Source organism: Hyla sarda, chromosome 4 (assembly GCF_029499605.1).
Source record: "Hyla sarda isolate aHylSar1 chromosome 4, aHylSar1.hap1, whole genome shotgun sequence".
Taxonomy (NCBI): domain Eukaryota; kingdom Metazoa; phylum Chordata; class Amphibia; order Anura; family Hylidae; genus Hyla; species Hyla sarda.
Genome location: NC_079192.1, coordinates 272,140,394 through 272,160,604, shown reverse-complemented (window position 1 = coordinate 272,160,604; position 20,211 = coordinate 272,140,394). Strand labels below are relative to the sequence as shown.

Here is a 20,211-nt window from a genome sequence, read left to right as displayed (position 1 = left end):
CGCAATAATGCAGCATCACCAGCACATTTACACTGAATGCAACACCAATGTTCACGGTGTCCTTATATTAGACATTTACAGCAAAGTAAATGTTTTTTCTTCAAGAAATTAAAACAATTTTTTTTTTTACGTATCTGTTTTTGTTACAGATCACAGTTTCCAACAATCCTAAATTGCAAATCTACCTATTCATGCACCCGCTACTCCCTTAGTAGATATCTTTGCTTTTCAGGGGTGGGGCGAATCATGGATTACGAATTCTGTAGCAGCCATGTTTGTTGCTACCCAGCTTTATGAGAAATAGATGCTATATATGAATACATGAACATAATCTATAAAACACAATAGCAGAACAGTGCAGCTTATGTACAGAGGTGAAAGTTGCCCTCCACATATGGTATTTCACATAAGTTACAGAGATATATGTCTTATTTATATCCTTGCATAAGAAATAATCATCTTGTAATAATGATAGGACATTGCCTTTCTCTTCAGAGAGCATTATTTTATTGATGCATCAGGGCAGAGTTTATTTTCTTCTGCATATTATTACCTTCAGGTCACCACATTAAATGCAGCAAGTTGGCGAAGTGTAAATGAATTAGATCTTATTAAAGAGTTCGATGAACTTCTGGTGTCTCGCATATAGTTCACAGTGACCATCTTCTCATATCTCAGTGGAGGATGCTTGTAATCTCATTGGCTTGGGCAGCTTTAGAATTGCCAACATTACAAATTTGTTGAAAAGATGTGCATGCTTCAGTAATGGTTACCGGCACTTACCGCTTCCTGATTACCAATTTCCAAGACAATATTTTTTACATCTTTTAGCTTCTAATAGCAGGATTTCATGTTAACATGCAAAAAGACTTAGATCCCAACACTTAAAGTGGTAAATTCAAGGGTGAGTTTACACATATTATAAATGGCCCATGGTCATTAGTCCGGTTACAGATTTTGCATTTGTGCCCAGGAACTTCAGGTTATGCATCTAGGTAGATTCACATAATAAAACAATTCTGCTTATTTAAGTTTGATATACTAAATTCACTACAAGTAGCTACAATGTTCATTATTGGTTAATCTACCAGGTAGTGTTTTATGAAAATGTATTCCTAATTTCAGGGATACATTAATAATGCGAACCTATCATTATGGTTGGTATAGTCATATTTATGCTTGAACACAGCTATAGGCAGTCACAACAGCATTTCACAACAGCAGATAGATGAAACAATCATTAGGATTCTATTTAAACCCATGTTTGCACGATTTACGCTCAGGAAAAATAGGAGCGAGAATTTTGTCATTTTCTCATAACGGCAGTCTCTCAAATATGTGGCATTATGTTTCTCAGAAGCAGTCTGTTATTCCGATAGGGAAAACATAAAGAATCGGGCAGCAGCAGCTGTATTTGAAACACATTAAAATAATCTATTGACATTTTGTTCAAAACATTTGATGTTTTCTTTAAACGGCCATCAGTATACCCTATACAAAAACAACCTCTAAGCCACAATTGCCCCCCAAATCTTTTTAGATGTCAAATAAAATCAGAATAAACCCCCTGGATCTCAACTTACCATATACACATAGCTTGCAATATTTATTTCTAAAAAGACATTGAGTATTTTTTTATAACAATTATTTACAAAGATACTGCTATTTTTTCAAGAGTAACAACAGGCAGTCTGTGATGGTAACATTTTTTTTTTGGCTATACACCAGTACTGTGGGACATATCGGACTGTCTAACATAGAAACTACTGTGCACATGTCTGGTTAGGGCACATGGACATCACTTGGGAGGCCCTTCTATGAGTCAAAACTGCAAAGAAGCAGCGGTTCTCGCTACAATGGACTCTGTTCATTTGAATGGCTGCATACAGGACTATATTTCCCCTGCAGCAAATGCTGCAAGCTAAATGTATAGCCAAAAGCAAGTCAGCTGTTCGTCAGGAGTGTGAGACGCTGGACACTCAACATTCAGCAATTGTAAAACAGTAGTCTTCATAAGACACCTGTCTATTACATGTAGAAGATAAGCACGTATGCCAGTGTTTTCCAAACAGTGCATTCAGCTGTTACAAAACTACAATTCCCAGCATGCCCGGGAGTTGTAGTTTTGCAACAGCTGGAGAAACACTGTTTGGAAAACACAGATGTATGCCATGTAGACTTTTATCCCTAAGAATTTCATACATGCATAGATTTTTCTCCTTATTTCTCCTACTAAAATAGCATTACTAGGTAATCTTGGAGACACCCCAGTGAACATAACCTGTATATTGCTACCTATTAACTGCAGTTTCCCTTTAAGTATAGTTATTTTCTTGACACAGCCTTAGACAGCCACATGGACATGTTAAGTAAAGTACCAGAGATATTGGTCATAATGACGGTATGGAATACCATGTGGAGGTAGCTGTCAGTCAAAAGACTCACTGACATGTCAAAGCCATGTGAACGGAGGCAGAGTCCCTGCAAATCCATACTAAGGAGCCATAAGCATTCTGGGAGCTGTATATTCACTGTATATTGGGCATGTTCTTCCCTAGGGAGAATACATTTGTAATACAGCATCCAATGCATAATAATTTTTCTTTTGTATAGGGTATGTAGAATTTGATAGAAAGAAAACTTTATATCTCTGATATATGGAGATATAATGATTTTTGCTGTTAAATACTGCGGGGCCTAATAAATGTCCATTGGTGCTATATAAAAACTCAGAGGTTGTACAGAGCTGTTATGTATACACATCTATGAGTCAAGCCTTAGGACAACACTTGTATTTTTCGCTAACATCGTGTTTTTATATCAATCACTTTTGGTCATGAAATATGCGTCCTAAAGAAGAGTTTGCCAAACAACTTCAAGAATTCAAATGGGAAACTGACAGACAGTTCACCCGCACTAAACCCAACATACAAGGTTATATTGCAGGTCAACTGGATTAAAATAATATATAATTTAGTAGTATGCACGGTCTGGTCCCAGAGATATTCCAGACCCGTTATTAGCCAGGATTGCTAATATGTTAATAGCTTTCTTTGTGCAATGGAGGCGGGACCTGACATACCCAGCACCCCTGCCGGGTCCAGCCTCTATTACGAAATGCTGGCTAATAACGAATCTACCTCTGCAACCGGGCCAAAGTTTTACGTAATTTTAATCCGGTTTACCTTCACTATAACCCTGTTTATTGGGTTAAGTGTGTGTGGCTGAACGGGCTGTCCGTTTCCCTTTCAAGGGTGCTCTTACATGCAGTGTAACTAGTTATGACTAGCAGTTGAAATCACACATTGCAGGTGGGACCTGGACTTGTCATTGTTAAAAGCAGCAACTACCAGTGAATCGCAAGCGCTAATGGTGACCATTAGCCACTAGCGCTTGTGAATCACCTATAATTGTGGGCTGCACCTGGACTTGCCACTGTTTAAAGTACCACCTGCGATTCAGGATTATGAGAATTATTTGCAGCCGAGAGAGTGCTACACAAGAGCACCCTAAAGCTATCAAAGTTTAAAGAGGACCTCCCAATAGAAAGACACTGGAGTAAATAAGCACATAGCTAGATAGGGCTAGTCATTATGATTGCATGATTTTTATTTCAATAGTAATATCCATTGGCAAGATATAAGCCTTTTTGTTAACATGCAAATGAGATTCATGTGCACAGGTCATGTTCCCTAGCACATCAAGAGACGAGATAAATCCAGCCCATGAATTCTTTATTACAACCCACTGGCCCCCTTTCATCGGCCTACCCTGTGTGACTGACAGCCACTAAATGAAGAGGACATGGGCTGGACTTATCTGTGCTCTTGCAGTGCTTTAGAAAGCCCCGAGGGAACTTAAAAGGGTATTCCGGCCAAATACTTCTTATCCCCTATCCAAAGGACTGGAGATGTGACGTCACGCCACGCCCCCTCCATTCAAGTCTATAGACATAAACATAGACATAAATGGAGGGGACTTGGAGTGACGTCATGTCTCCAGTCCCAGAAACAAAAAGGTTTCCAAGACTGGAGACGCAGCCCCGCATAGAATGCAGGAGCTGCACGGAGATCGCGGGGGCGATCAGACATCTTATCCCCTATCCTTTGGATAGGGGATAAGATATATTTGGCCAGAATACTCCTTTAAGCCTTATCTGTACTCGGATTCCTGATGACTAGCTCTATTTACCCATATGCTTATTTACATCCCTATTTTCTCGCTGACAGGTCCACTTTGAAGAAAACAAGAGGTATTTATCAAATAGTTAAAGGAAAGAAAGCCATGTCCATGCTGGAAAACAGACACATCTGGTAATTTATGAGCAATTCACATGCGATACGCCATCATTAGAACTTTTTCAGTTCCTGAATTGCAGCTGAGCATACAAGCTTGGACACTGGATCCTGTAAGGATTTTCTATGTTATTACACAACAGCATGCTTGTATTTTATAGCATTATTCATGTGCTCCATTGGAGATGTAGTTAAACTGAACAGAGAGATAGTACATTGTGGATGGTTATAGATTACTATGCAATGTTACAATTAATCCTGCCCATAAAATGTATAAAATGTCACACATGAATTATGCTTCCTTTGTGAACCGGTGAAGGCCATTATCTTTATTACAAGGTTTAATTACTTTTTATGGGATTAACAGAAATTACAAATCCTAAAGCATATTTGCTTTATATTAATAGTTACTGGGGTTGCGGTTAGTATGATCTTGAAGAGGATCTGTGGTGTCTTTGTTATAGTAACTACCTGTATTCCTCAAGTAATAACAACTCTGAAATATCTTTCCTTACATGACCGGGTTATGACATTTCTGTTCTTCTTACTAGTAATGAATTTCTTAGGATTTTAAAAGTTATATTGCATATGGGTATTATCGAGCGGGGGGGGGGGGGGGGGGGGGTTTAAGGTCAGGTCCGACCACTGGGAGCCCCCCGGGATCTCCACCCAAATCTCCCTCCATGTATTCTCTATAGAGGTGACAGAGATACACAAGTACAACACGTATCTCAGACAGAGGATGCATGGTGGCATGTTGACCCCGCGCTCCATGCCCAGGGAGATTCAGGAGCCATTAAGAGATTGCAGGGGTTCCCAGCTGTTGGATCACCGCAATCAGACACTTATCCTTGGTCTTGTGGATAGAGTATAAGCTTGGAAACACTGAAGTATCCCCTTTTAAGGGGTTCTTGGCTATTTTCTGTAAAAAAAATCACCACATCTGTTCATGGGTTATATGCAGAATTGTAGATAAATTCCATTGACTAAATAGTGATGAGCTGAATTACCAGACACAAACCCATTATTTAACTAGGACATTAAAATGACATATTCATACATATATTATTTTCCTTATTTGACTACATCCACAGCACAGAGATCATTAAGAAGCAGAGAGTTGGCTTACCCATGACAGAGACATCATACTCTACAAGTAAGGTAGCTTCTTGGCCGCACTGCTTGAGAATACTCATGGCTTCAGCATGTTTCGCACCATGTAGACGAATTCCATCCACGCTCAGCAATCTGTCCCCTGGCTTTATTGTGCCCTCTCTGGAGCAGGATGGAAAAAACAATCATTATTAATTTGATGTAATGTGGTCTAGAGATAATAGCCACTCACACAAAGTGATTCATTTGCAATGTTCATGACATCAATCCTACTTGTCCACACTCTTAACATTTACCTTGACAGTTATCAAGCTGTAGGTCACCAAGGAGAAGAAATTACTTTAATCTGAAAATCAGTGATGGGCAAATAAGTGCTTATTACTATCTAATGAAGAGAAGGTACACCAATGCCGTGCTAAGCTTGGCTCCACTATATTAAAGTAAACCTCAGTAAAAGGTTAAGACATCCCATACACACTAGGATCTAGCCCCAACCCTCTGCATTGTCATATGCTCCTGTGAAAACCATATGTATGAAAAATTTTTATTAATTGACATCCCACACAAAACCGTATACAACTAGATGTATCTGATTGTGTATGGTTTTGATCTTGTAAGTTTTTTTCCCATGCGCAAAACCGTGGTCTCCCAGGTTTTGGGCATTGGACTGTCCGGTCTTGAGATTTTTCTTAATGTTATAAAAACTGTATAAATTTTTTTTTAAAACATTGCACTCAATGCAAAAAGTGTTAAAATAGATACGGCCCCGTTTAGGGGAACAAAAAACTGATACCGTGTGAGGTGAGATTTGTATCTCAGTAGTCTCCTGGGAGTTGTAGTTCACCAACACCTATATTGTATCTCAGTAGTCTCCTGGGAGTTGTAGTTCATACACCAGTGTTTCCCAACCAGGGTGTCTGCAGTGGGAAACACTGGCATACACACACATAACAGGGACTACAACTCCCAGCATGTGTCATTCAGGAGTCCCCCCCCCTCACACATAGAATTCATCCCCAGTATGATATTTATTCCCCTGCAGTCTAAGTCTCATTCACACACAGAAATCCTCCCCAGCCTGTGCAGTGCGTCCTCCCCCTCACCCCCTCTGCTCTGTGTTTTCCCCCGTGAAAACTTGCAACCTCCCCATGGTAGATTAGGTCCTGTGGAGACAGAGCAGGGGGAGGGGATGTAGCTGTGTGTGGGGAGGGGATGTAGCTGAGTGCGGGGGAGGGGATGTAGCTGAGTGCGGGGGAGGGGATGGAGCTGTGTACAGGAGAGGGGATGGAGCTGTGTTCGGGGGAGAGGGATGGAACTGTGTGCGGGGGAGAGGGATGGAACTGTGTGCGGGGGAGAGGGATGGAACTGTGTGTGGGGGAGAGGGATGGAACTGTGTGCGGGGGAGGGGATGGAGCTGTGTTCGGGGGGAGAGGGATGGAGCTGTGTGCGGGGGAGAGGGATGGAGCTGTGTGCGGGGGAGAGGGATGGAGCTGTGTAGTGAGATTTCCGAACCCAAGGGGTGTGGCTTAATTCCCCCTGCTGTGTCTTCTTGTGTAATGTAGAGCGGGGGGTGTGAGGTGAGATTTCCGATCCTAAGGGGCATGGCTTAATTATCTCCTGCAGACGTGCGATCTCAGGCTCTGCCCTTGCTCCTCCCTGCTCTAGCTTCGGAAAACTTCGGAGAGCTGAGGGGAGGAGCGAAAGAGCGTAGGGGAGGAGCGAAAGAGCGTAGGGGAGGAGCGAAAGAGCTGCGGGGAGGAGCGGTTTGGTTTTTGCATGGGTTCGGAAATCTCACCTCACAACGGCAACCCTATGCCATAAACATAATGTGAATGTAGTCTAAGGCTCAGTTTCTGTTCTTTTTGGTGCATTTTGTTTAACGCATGTGTCTTATTTGCTGTTTGCCACAATTCTGGTGAATTTGGGGACCTAAGTCTTGCGCAGCAGCCGTAGTAAATCTGGACCCTAACAATGCCAGCACAAATATACTTCATGACAAGCTACTGGATATTTGGATAACTATAGCAAATATAACCAAAGATACCACTTAAGAGTTTTGTTAGGCTTTGAAAACCCTTACATTAAAGGACACCTGTTGCCAAGATCGTGCTGGTTTAAAGGGGTTGTCCAGGATCGAAAAACAGCACCACACCTGTTGTCAGATTGTGTGTGGTATTGCAGCTCAGTTCTAAGTAGTAATACCACACACAACCTAAGAACAGGAGTGGTGCTGTTTTTAAAAGAAATTAGCATTTTGTTGTTATTCTGTTGACTATGACATTATGTTTTTTTTGCTTTATCAATAACCTGTTTCTTCATTTACACAGGATAATTATTTTTACAATCACAGGAAAAACCTTTACCACAACAAAAATGTCTTAAATTAAGAAAACAAGTTATATATATAAAAAAAAAAAAAAAATCATACATTCAAAAGATTCTCCTGATCCTTAGTGAGGCATCAGGCTTGTAGACAGAAAATGTTAAGCTATTTATTTATTTTTTGATTTCATCAGCCTGGTTGTCTCAGAATGTCTGAATGATGTTAGGTATTGTCATCATATGTCATCTTATTGCATTGTGCTCTGACATTGTAAAATCCAGCAGTAATAGCTGATAACGAATGTACAAGTGAGGATTAAGCACCCGTTGCAGATCTTACTGTCTGTGCTTCTTTTAAATACATAGTAAGGACTTTATTTATTATATTTCATTATAGTATTTGATGCATAGCTTTCCCGCTTGTGTGCCAAAGCAACCCAGTTCCATCTGTATTGCCACAGAAAGATGTATTGTACCTGTCAGCTGGTCCTCCAGGTCTAACGCAAGTTATTACAACAGGACGAGATTTATTTCTGTCCTCATGTGCTCCTCCTGGAAACAAGAAAACAAAATTTACTTATCGCTCAAAGCGCATACACATGCTGTTTACTGCGATGCCTACAGAATATTAGTCTCAGCCAACCTACACAAAGATCATATTTAGTCCTTCCTAGCCTAAAGGTCATGAGAAAGAAATGATGAAAAATGCTGAAGCCTCAAAACCTTTAAAGGCCGGTATAAAGTGTAAATTTCAATAACAAAAAAGATGCATTTTTTTTTATCATAAAAGGAGATTAGAAAAAATGGCAATAAATCTTATTTGGGGAGATTTATCAAAACCTGTGCAGAGGAAAAGTTGCCCAGTTGCCCATAGCAACCAATCAACTTGCTTCTTTCATTTTTAACAAGGCCTCTGCAAAATGAAAGAAGTGATCTGATTGGTTGCTATGGGCAACTGGGCAACTTTCCTTTGCACAGGTTTTGATAAATCTCCTCCATTGTGGCTAAACTTTAAAAACTATAATACAACTGATTATTTGGGCTGTAATGTCTATAATCTGCTCATTCCAGATTTCTCATTTGACACCATGTACCAGAGAACTTGTTGCCTTAGTACCGAAAGGATAATTATTTGGTGAGCAGACTTAACATTCATATAAATCTTGCACCCCATAAATATTAGTTCCGTTTCATGAAGTCATAAAGTAGCTTAAAGGGGTATTCTGGTTTGCAGGTAATAAATCAAAACAGAATCTCATACCTGATAGGTCACATACACTTGGATATTTAGTATATTAAAGGGGTTCTCTGGTGCTTAGACATCCCCTATCCAAAGGATAGGGGAAAAGATGCCTGATCGCGGGAGTCCCGCCGCTTGGGACCCCTGTGATCTTGCACGCAGCACCCCGTTTGTAATCAGTCCCCAGTGTGTTCGCTACGGGTCCGATTACAGTCGACCACAGGGCCGACGGCATGTGACGTCACGCCTCCGCCCCCCGTGTGACGTCACGCTCCGCCCCTCAATGCAAGCCTAAGGGAGGGGGCGTGACAGCTATCACGCCCCCTTACACAGGCTTGCATTGAGGGGCGGAGCATGACGTCACACGGGGGCGGAGGCGTGACGTCACATGCCGTCGGCCCTGTGGTCGACTGTAATCGGACCCGTAGCGAACACACTGGGGACTGATTACAAACGGGGTGCTGCGTGCAAGATCACGGGGGTCCCCAGCGGCGGGACTCCCGCGATCAGGCATCTTATCCCCTATCCTTTGGATTGGGGATAAGATGTCTAAGCACCGGAGTACCCCTTTAAGTGTTTACTCAGGGACCACAGGGATTTACATGACATTGTGGTGAGGTGTTACCCCATGCCCTTGCTGCCCTGTCAGGCAGCCTCCTGCAGTGTAACTTATACTTTCAGATGTCTACTTTATTTTGAAAGCATTTCTTTTGTTTTTAATTTACATTTTAAATGAATTAGAAACCTAACAATCTAACTTGAAATTTTGAAAAGTACGTATTTTTTTATGTGCTATGCAAGCTTTGCAGAAATTTGAAGGTGGTAGAACATAGGAAACCCCCCACCACTACCCCAAATGACCCCATTTTAAAAACTAGACCCTCAAGGTATTTGCTAGGGGGGTACAGTGAGTATTTTAACACCATAGTTTTTTTGGCAGGAATTATTACAAAGTCAGTGTTAAAAATTCGAAATTTGCTTTTTTTCACGAATACATATGTATTTTTTGTACATCGCTTCTGATATTGAAAGAAATGCACCCTATATTTTATTGAGCTGCTCAGCTCGGCCTGTGTTTGGAAATACCCCCGCTTAGGCCATAATTGGTTCCTTGGCCGCGTGGTAGGACCCAGAAGGAGAGGAGCGCCATTTGGCTTTCAGGGCATCATTTTAGGCCTAATGGATTATAGGTCGCACTTCATGCCTGCAAAGGGTTTAGCTGCCAGAACCATACAGAACCCCCACAAGTGACCTTATTTTGGAAACTACACCCCTAAAGTATTCACCTAGCCCAGAAGTGAGTACTTTGAGTCCTTTTTGTGTGGCTGGAATGGTTACAAAGTCAGTGGAAAAATTAAAAATGTTTTTATTTTTTTCTTCACAAATGCATAATTTGTGGGATAAATTTTTTGTACATTGCATCTGAAAAGGAGAAAATGCGCCCCATATTTCATTACACTGTTTGTCCCGTGTTCAGTAATACCCCTGCTTAGGCCATATTTGGTTGCATGGCCACATGGTGAGACACAAAAGGAGAGGTGCACCATTTGGCTTTCAGGATATCATTATACAAATTATAGGCCGCACTTCATCTTGTTAAGCATTCTAGCTGTCAGAACAATACTGCACCCCCAGAAGTGACCCCATTTTCTAATCTACGACCCCTAAAGTATCCACCTAGGGCAAAAGTGTGTACTTTGAGCCCTAGGTGAATACGTTGTGTGGCTAGGATAATTTCAGAGTCAATGGAAAAAAATAGCAATTAGCTTTATTTCCCACAAATTCTTTATTTGTGGGTCTTCATTTTGGTAAGTCGCTTTTGAAATGGAGGAAATGCGCCCATATTTTATCACCCTGTTTGTCCCGGGCTGGGCAGTACCCTTACTTAGGCCATATGTGGTTGCCTGACCACCTGGTAGGACCAAGAAGGAGAAGAGCCCCTTTTGATTTTCAGGGCATTATATGAATTATAGACCCCACCCCATGCCTGCAAAGGATCAGAGCTGTCAGAACAATACCCCACCCCTACAAGTGTATTGGCTGGACCAGGGACCGCTCTGATCGGTCCTTGGTCGGCTAACAGTGACGTGCAGCTGTCTGTGACAGTTAAAGTTCCTGATGGACATATCCATCATGTTGTGGGAATAAGCACCCACTTATGGCGAATATATCCATCACTGGGCATTAAAGAAATTTGTTTTTTAAAATGGTTTATTCTGTTGGGGGGGGTTGGGTGATAGATCTTTGAAGGACTGTACCAGGTATTGGAGTCTCACTCTCCATCAGAGGTACATCTTTGGCTGTATGAAAGGCGACAAAAGCCAGGTGAGACCTTGAGAGTGTATGCCGTAAACCCTGCAGAATGCCCTACGGACTGTCCAAAAATTAGATGGTATAAGTCCCGAGCAGGGCAACAGGGTTTTAATGGACAGATTTATTGATGGGGCCTTTAATAAAACAGAAAAAGCCCAGTTGAGAAAGATAGTGGTCCAAAACCCCAACATGTCATTCCCCGCTTCCAAGAGACTGTCTTTCCAAGTAATTGAGTCTGGGACTGAGTCAGAGGAAGTTTGTGCACCCCTTACACACGCCACTAGGGGGTTGGCAGACCTATTCCACCACCATCACCTGTCCCTGCCCCAGTGTCATCTACTTTGCCAGTCGCTGCAGCCTCAGACTTACAGACTGTTAGGCAGGACATTGAACAACTGACCAAGGCTGTAAATAAGCTGGCAACCCGGCCTGCCCCCTCTGACCATGCGTAAAAAACCTGCCCCTGCTCATACCCCCGCAATCCTCTACCCAATAGACCCTTGGGGACTCAAAGGCCCTTTTGCATTGTAACAAATCAGGACATTGGAAAATGCAGTGCTGGGATTTAAACGGATTTCCCCTGAGGTCAAGGACTGGCCCTCAGGAAAACAGTCATGAGGTCCAATCCCTGAACAACCTAAGTCAGGACTCTCACTTTATGTCACCTCTAGCCCCTATGTAAGAATTGTTGTAGAAGGTGTACCGTTGGAATCGTTGATACATACAGGGTCACAAGTGTCTACTATACCTAAAAGTGTTTTCTATCAGCATTGAGATGCTAGTTTATTGTGTGAGCCTGATGATGTTAACTTCCGGGCAGGGAGTGATTGTAACTAATGTGACAGATAAGGGATCTGCCGAGTTTATATTCCGGATGAACATTATAAAGAATTCTTTTGCTGAAATATTGAATGCCTTGCATGCCTCTCTTCCCCATCTGCCCCCTTAAGGCCAGTGGGCTGTGCAGCACTACTTGAAAGTTCTACAGGCAGAGCAGAAGTTTGCCAACAAGCAATGTGAAAAAGCAGTATGAGTTCAAGACATCAGTTTGGTGACCTTACAACCCGACAAGAAGACCATCATCTGGTGTCGTGCACGTCCCCGAGTCAAGAATAGGGACTATCAAGCCCTGCTGGAACCTATGCAATTTGAAGAAAATCCTCTTGTTTGAGCTGCAAGAAGCCTAGTCACTGTCACCAATGGGAGAGTCCCGGAGTGGTTAGTAAACCTGTCTGATTCTGCTACTGTCTTGCCCAAATACACTCCTGTAGCCCAGCTGTACCTCCTAGAGTCGAAGGACATTGTGACAGAACGTCTGGTGGCTCGACAGCGTGCAGCTCAAGTGACTGAAGGATCAGATGTGAGCCCTCCAGAGCCCTGGTGGGCGCATCTCCAGGTTGGAGACGACACTACACCAAGGGACCAAGTCAATGGAATCATCAATGTCGCCAAGAACGACAAAGAACAAAGAGCTCCATGGTGTATTAAAAGAGTAACTTGTCAGGCAACTTATGCGCTGAAAAAGGAGGCTCACCTGGAAGTGTTGTGTACCCACATACACAACAATGGTGAGCGCATGTAGTGTCCGCAGCCAGCCGGCTGAGCAGGAGGTGTATGGAGGCAGACTTCAGACAAAGGTGCACAATGACCTGCGCCATTGAAAGCCGGCACCTTTGTCTGAAGTCTGCCTCCATACAATGTCGCCAAGAGGCTTTCAGCAAGCACCCCACAGACTTCGGGCATACCCCAATGATCCAGCACCGAATCCTCACAGGTGATAGCCCACCTATCAAGGAAAGACACTGTCCGGTCGCGCCAGCCATGTATCAGACTGTCAAGTAGATGCTGGCTGACATGAAGGAGGCAGATGTGATTCAAGAAAGTCAGAGCCCCTGGGCGGCGCCACTTGTCCTGGTCAAGAAGAAAGACGGAACCATCCACTTCTATGTTGATTACAGGAACTGAACAATGTCACACATAAGGACGCTTATCCTTTGCCAAGGATCGAGGAGTCACTCACAGCCCTCGGGTCGGCTGCTTACTTCTCCACCCTGGACTTAACCAGCGGAAATTGGCAAGTGCCTATGGCTGTAAAGGATCGGGAGAAGAGCGCCTTTGTCACACCCATGTGACTGTTTGAGTTTTAAAGTATGCCGTTTGGGCTATGCTATGCCCCTGTTATGTTCCTGCGTCTGATGGAAAGGTGCCTGGGCCATCTGAATTTTCAAAGTGTCCTATTGTACCTGGACGATGTCATTGTGTATTCCAAGTCCTACCAGGAACACCTCAGTCATCTGTCAGACATCTTTAAAGTATTAATCAAGCATGGATTGAAGATGAAACCATCCAATTGTCACCTGATCAAGCCTCAGGTCCATTACTTGGGTCATGTCAGTGCAGAAGGGATCCAGCCCAATCCTGAAAAGGTGGAAGCTGTCAAGAACTGGCCTACCCTGTGCACGGTGAAAAATGTCAGGAGCTTTCTGGGATTTGCCGGCTACTACCGCTGCTTCGTTCCCCACTTCGCCCATATTGCAGAACCCCTCACAGCTCTATTACGGGGTACGGCGAAGGAGAACTACAATGGAAGACTACCTACTGAATGGGCCGAAGAGCAAGAGACAGCGTTCTGAGCTCTTAAACATATGCTGACATAACCCCCATCTTGGTGTACCCAGACTACAGTCAGCCATTCCGGCTGTATACTGATGCCAGGTCTGGGATGTTGTTAAGTCCAAGAGGGGCAAGAGTGAGTAATTGCCTATGGCAGTGGTAAACTGCGAGGAGCAGAGAAGAACAATGCAAATTACAGTTCATTCTCACCCTGGTATGGGCTGAGACCAAAAATTTCAAAGACTATTTGGCTGCCACGCCATTCACTGTCTACATGGGCAATAACCCGTTGGTCCACCTGAACACTGCCAAGTTGGGTGCAATCGAACAGCATTGAACTTCAAGATTAGCCAATTACAGTTTCACCATCAAGTACAGAAGCGTCAAGTCAAATGTCGATGCCGATGTACTGTTTTGGGTGACTCCCGGTGAAGAACCCTGTCGAAGACGTGTGGGAAGACGTGGAGTTGCCCCCATTCTATCAAAGGTTCGTGAACCAGAATGTGGTGACTGCCCTCATGGATGGTGAACCCAGGTCTGAAAAGGTTAAAAAAGACCTATACACCTGGAAGACTCTTCAAGACAAAAGTCGAGTCATGGGGGATCTGTTGGACTACCTTCTAGCAAAAAAGGTACCAACCCGTCTAAGGGTGGGTTCACACTACATTTTGTCCCATACGGGAGCGCATACGGCAGGGGGGAGCTAAAAGCTCGCGCTCCCGTATGTGACCGTATGCGCTCCCGTATGTCATTCATTTCAATGAGCCGACCGGAGTGAAACGTTCGGTCCGGTCGGCTCATTTTTGCGCCGTATGCGCTTTTACAACCGGACCTAAAACCGTGGTTGACCACAGTTTTAGGTCCGGTTGTAAAAGCGCATACGGCGCAAAAATGAGCCGACCGGACCGAACGTTTCACTCCGGTCGGCTCATTGAAATGAATGACATACGGGAGCGCATACGGTGACATACGGGAGCGCTAGCTTTTAGCTCCCCCCTGCCGTATGCGCTCCCGTATGGGAGAAAACGTAGTGTGAACCCAGCCTGAGCCGGGCCCAGTGTGACTACCAGCTGAAACCTCTGTGGCGGCAGAGGCAAGAACTGTTGTACTGAAATTTTTTGGATCTGGTCTCTGGTGATCGACTTCTTCAGATTCTGGTTCCCCAAAGAGACATGGCGATGGTCCTCATCGCATACCATGATCAGTCGGGACACTTTGGAGTCCACAAGAAGGAAGCTGCTGTCAGGCGAAGATTCTATTGGATCGCAATGCGGAGCGACATTGCAGTCTGTAACATGCAGTCTGTAACATCACCAAGAATGTGCGCAAGGACACAAGAGCACCCCTCCATTCCATTCAGAGTGAAAGGCCTAACCAGTTGGTCGCGCTAGACCATGTCAAACTGTCTCCTACCCGGTCCGGGTACATTTATGCTCTCACCATAATGGATCACTACTCCAAATGGGTTGTTATTACACCCGTTAAAGACCTCACAGCGAGGACAGCGGCCCAGATGTTCTACTCCAATTGGGTGCAAACCCTTGGATGTCCGGAGTCTGTCCTAACGGACCATGGAACGGCCTTCGAGGCCCAACTCTTAGAAGAGCTGTGTCAATTCCATGCCTGCAAGAAACTCCGGACTACTGCTTACCACCCTCAGGGGAACGGGATCTATGAGCGCATCAATCAAGTCTTTATCCACATGTTGCGAGCAGCCTCTGTGTCGAGTGGCCCTGACCACTGCCCAAACTATTGGAGATCTATAATAACACAGTGCACTATTCTACGGGGTACACCCCTTTCTACCTGATGATGGGGCGACAAGGCCAGCTGCCTAAAGACCGAACATTTGGGCTCCAAGCCCCGTTCAACAACTCTCTGCAAGCCTCCCTGGAGTGGGTCCCTGACCACCAGAGAAGTATCCTAGAGGCCAAGGAAATTGTCAGCAAGAAGATGGGCGGGGCCCAACAGAGACAACAGGAGGACTATAACTGTAATGCCTCTGCCAAACCACTTCAGTTGGGCGATAAAGTCTGGCTGCAGAAGTTTCCAAGGACTCACAAGTTAGACTCTATTTGGGAGAACCATACACAGTAACGGCCGTACCTTATCCTGAATCTGACGTATATGAGGTACAAAAGCCTGGGCATGAGCCGCAAGTTGTCCACCCAAACCGGATCAAGTTATGTCTGAAAAAAGATCTACCAGTGCTCCCAGCACCACCTCCTCCAGCTGGTAGACCGGCGAGGAAGTACGTCCCAGGCGAGGGAATCCACCCCTCTATGGATTTCCCAATGTTCTCTCCAAGTCAGCCTGCAATCTTCTGTGTCTCACCAATGGAGGCTGGTTCAACCCACACTAGTCTCCACACCAGTCCCAGTCTGGTCACCGTTGGCTCCAGCCTATACGCCAGTCTCCAGAGTACCAACTCTGTCACCAGCCTCTCCAGCACAGCTGCCACTGACTCCGGTTCCATTTAGTCCTGAACTCATACCATCTCCTGAGTATGCTGAGGAAGAGGCAGCCGCAGCTCCATAAGTTCCAAGAGCTCCAGAAGATGCAAGAGTTCCAGACTCTCCAGAGGTGGTGTTGCATAGGTCCAGAAGGTCGACACAAGTACAAATACCAGCTAGGTACAAAGAGTAAGACATAGTATATTGTATTAAGTTGTACTACCTAGTCAGTCTAAGTATAACTAATTTAAGCTAGCCATGTCTAGATTAGGACTGTAGCAAATGTATACTCCCATTTAGGGATCGACCAATATCGATTTTTTAGGGCCGATACCGATACTCTGTGGACTTTAAGGCTGATAGCCGATAACTTATACCGATATTCCGGTATAAGTTATTGGCTATTTCAGCACACACCCCTGACCCCCCCGCTTCTCTCCCCCTGCCAGTCCTTAGTCCTTGGTTGACATATATCCATTCGATAAATGTGGAATGGGAGTAGGGATCGACCGATTATCGGTTTGGCCGATATCATCGGTCGATAATCACGATTTTGGACGTTATCGGTATCGGCAATTATAATGATAATGCCCTAACCCCCGCACCACCCCCCCCCCCCACTGCACCGGCCAGAGACCGTTGCCGCTGCCCCATTGCCTCCCCCATCCCCGGTTTTATAATTACCTGTTCCCGGGGCCCACGCTACTTCTGGCTCCAGCGGCGTCCTGAGCTGTCACTGTGCGCACTGACGATGACGTCGCGTTGAGGACGTCACTCGTCATTGCGCACCGCAGTGCACAGCGTAATGCAGGACGCAGCAGGAGCCAGAAGTAGCGTGGACCCCGGGAACAGGTAATTATAAAACCGGGGATGGGGGAGGCAATGGGGCAGCAGTGGCGGCAACGGTGTCTGGCCGGTGCAGTGGGGGGGGTGCGGGGGTTATGGCATTATCAGATTATCGGCAAGGTAATTGCCGATACCGATAACGTCCAAAATCGTGATTATCGACCGATGATATCGGCCAAACCGATAATCGGTCGATCCCTACTCCCATTCCACATTTATCGAATGGATATATGTCAACCATTTCTTCCTGTCCTCGTGTACAGGGTACTTTACTGGCCAGAGGGTTCCCCTGAGGTATAAGTCAGACACGAATAGTGACAGAGTACAGTATGAAAAGGTAACTTTTGTACAGTATAAAATTACCTATTGAGTTCTGGGGAGAAGTGGTTAGTGCCAAGGGGCCCCAGCAGTTAAGGCACTGGGTAGATAGCCTCCGGCAGCCCAATCCGCACAAATGTGTTCAAGTGTCGTAATTGTGTTGAAGTTGCAGTTACAAGGGTAATGAATCCCACATGTTTACCACAAAGAGCATGTATGGACATTTTTTCATCAAGTGCCACATGGACTCTTTTGTTTTGTTTCCATCAATCAGACCTGTAAAGGACATTACACCAATATGCCTCAGGAACTGTTCTCACTAGGCCCCAGTGGCCACTGTTAGTCGTCCGCCCTCCAGGACTGGGAACAGAGGACACTGTGTTTAAGAGGAGGAGTTTGTGGTAGTCTAGTACAGAAGGTATTACCCTGTACCCTTGCTGCCCTGTCAGGAAACCTCCTGCAGTGTCCCCTGCCCCCCCCCCCCCTTGCATCTGTTTATTGAAATTGGATATAATCCCTATGTTATATATGTAAGAGTGTTATATCTTTAAGACTGTTTACCATGTTATTGTTACCCAAAAGGTATCAGTGACCAGGTGACCTAGGGGTGACCAATGGAACCCCACCAGAGCCTCCCCCATATAAACCCTGGGTGGACTCTGCAAGCTCTCTTAGTCTTTGCTGAGGTCCAGTCAAGTCATGCCTAAGTTTGTGTCCACAGTCATAGGAGGCCTCAAGTCTGCAGCCACAAGCTACAAACCTGCAAGTAAGCCACAGTCACAGTCTTGTCAGTCACAAGTAAGTCAAGTCAAAGTCATCTGTCTAGTCAACGTGGCCTGCACTAAATTGTCCACCTCTACTACAAGTCCCAGCAAGCCCTTAAGGTCTCTGTCACTGGTCACCTCTGTGGGCCTGGCTACACTGTATAGACTGTACCATTTGTCACTCAGTAAAGCTACTGTTGTCCATAACTTGACATTGGAGTCATTATTGCCTCCGTGCCTAGCCCAGGATCCAGTGGTATACCTTCAGGTGGTATTGAGGATAAACCATGCCCTGGTGTCACGAATACAAGGGGGTTAATGCCATCTGCCCCTAGGGGAATTCCATCTGCCCTGCATCTCACACCCCATACCCCAACCGTATTACATTGGCAGACCAGTGTATGAGGTGACCGCCAATCCAGTAGACTGGAACCTGTTTAAGAAGCGTATGACCACGTTCAATTATTATGTGGGCAGGTCTGCATGAACAATAGCTGGATAAATTGTGCACCCCTTTACTTCCATCCTGTTACATGGGAAGATGTGTGGCTGATTGACAACAGTTTTTAAACCTGATTCACAGATGTGTTCAGCTGATGAATGAGCATCGTCGGTTAATCGGTGGGCATTCTGCCCATGTATGAGGACCTTAAAGGGGTACTCCAGTGGAAAACCTGGCTCCAGAAAGTTAAACAGATTTATAAATTACTTATATTAAAAAACCTTAATCCTTCCAGGACTTAGCTGCTGTGTGCTCCACAGGAAGTTGAGTAGTTCTTTTCAGTCTGACCACAGTGTTCTCTGCTGCCACCTCTTTCCCTGTCAGGAACTGTTCAGAGAAGAAACAAATCCCCATAGCAAACCTCTCCTGCTCTGGACAGTTCCTGACACAGACAGAGGTGTCAGCGGAGAGCACTGTGGTCAGGCTGAAAAGAACTTCACAACTTCCTCTGGAGCATACAGTAGCTGATAAGTACAGGAAAGATTAAGATTTTTTAATAGAAGTAATATACAAATCTGTTTAACTTTCTGGAGCCAGTTGATATGAAAATGATTGTTTTCCACCGGAATACCCCTTTAAAGATCCCACATGGCACTATGCTGTCATCGTATTCCAACAGTTAATGCGGATCTGGCTCCACACAAATCAAAATAACCACTGAGGAAACCATGTTGATATAAGGAGAGTGCTTCAGAATCAACCTTCACAGAAGGCATGCGATAGCACAGGGTACAGGGTAGAATACGAATGAAAGAAACCCCCTTTATATGGATCATTTTACTGGATTTTTAAAACAACACAGTTAGAGCTCTCCTTTAACAATGCTCTGCATTGTGAGCTGTTCAGGATGATCACATTTGGAGGATGCTCACAGTCTGCCTGCATTTTCTGGCCTTTGTAAATTGGTAACCGGTACTGTAGCTAAAGTGTATGCTCTGCAAAATTACTTTCTTATCTTTAATGAAAATCTTAAGATATTTCTGCTGGAAAGTGAATTAATTAAGAAGAATATTGTTTTACATCTTCAGCAAAGGATCTTAGGGACGTGGATTTAGCTATCTAGTAAAAGTGATGAAAGGCTTCAAAACAGACCATAGAAAACAAGCTTAGAGGATTCAAAGAATATGCAGCTTTCATCATGTGTAGCAAAATAATACAGAAAAATGTAATTTACCATCACGTTAGAGACCTTTGGAAAAGCTCTCGGGGAAAACGCATAATTTTTTTTTACAAATGCATGTAATACATTTCCTCCAAGCCCCTATACTTTTTGATGTGCACAGCGACTGTTCAGTGCATAGTGTCCCTAGGTAAAGGTAAATATCAGACATACTAACACTCCATTGCTATCAGCACTTCATTAAAACTGTCAGTGTCACCTGCACTAACCTGTTCCTGGGCTGGCTTGGGGCATGGGCGGAGCTTCCTGATG

At 44.5% G+C, this 20,211-nt stretch overlaps 1 protein-coding gene across 26 annotated transcripts in view; it reads right to left on the bottom strand.

Moving 5' to 3' along the window:
* Window positions 1-20,211, bottom strand: part of GRIP1 (glutamate receptor interacting protein 1) — a 598,139-nt gene that overhangs the window by 90,740 nt on the left and 487,188 nt on the right. For 25 of the 26 annotated variants that reach the window (XM_056574218.1, XM_056574202.1, XM_056574225.1 and 22 more), the window contains 2 exons: window positions 8,207-8,282; window positions 5,425-5,570 (listed from right to left, as the gene is read on the bottom strand). In XM_056574218.1, the coding sequence (XP_056430193.1) occupies window positions 5,425-5,570; window positions 8,207-8,282 (222 nt within the window). Of the gene's footprint in view, window positions 1-5,424; window positions 5,571-8,206; window positions 8,283-20,168; window positions 20,209-20,211 lie in introns of those variants that run through there. The other variant, XM_056574224.1, reaches the window with a different exon arrangement.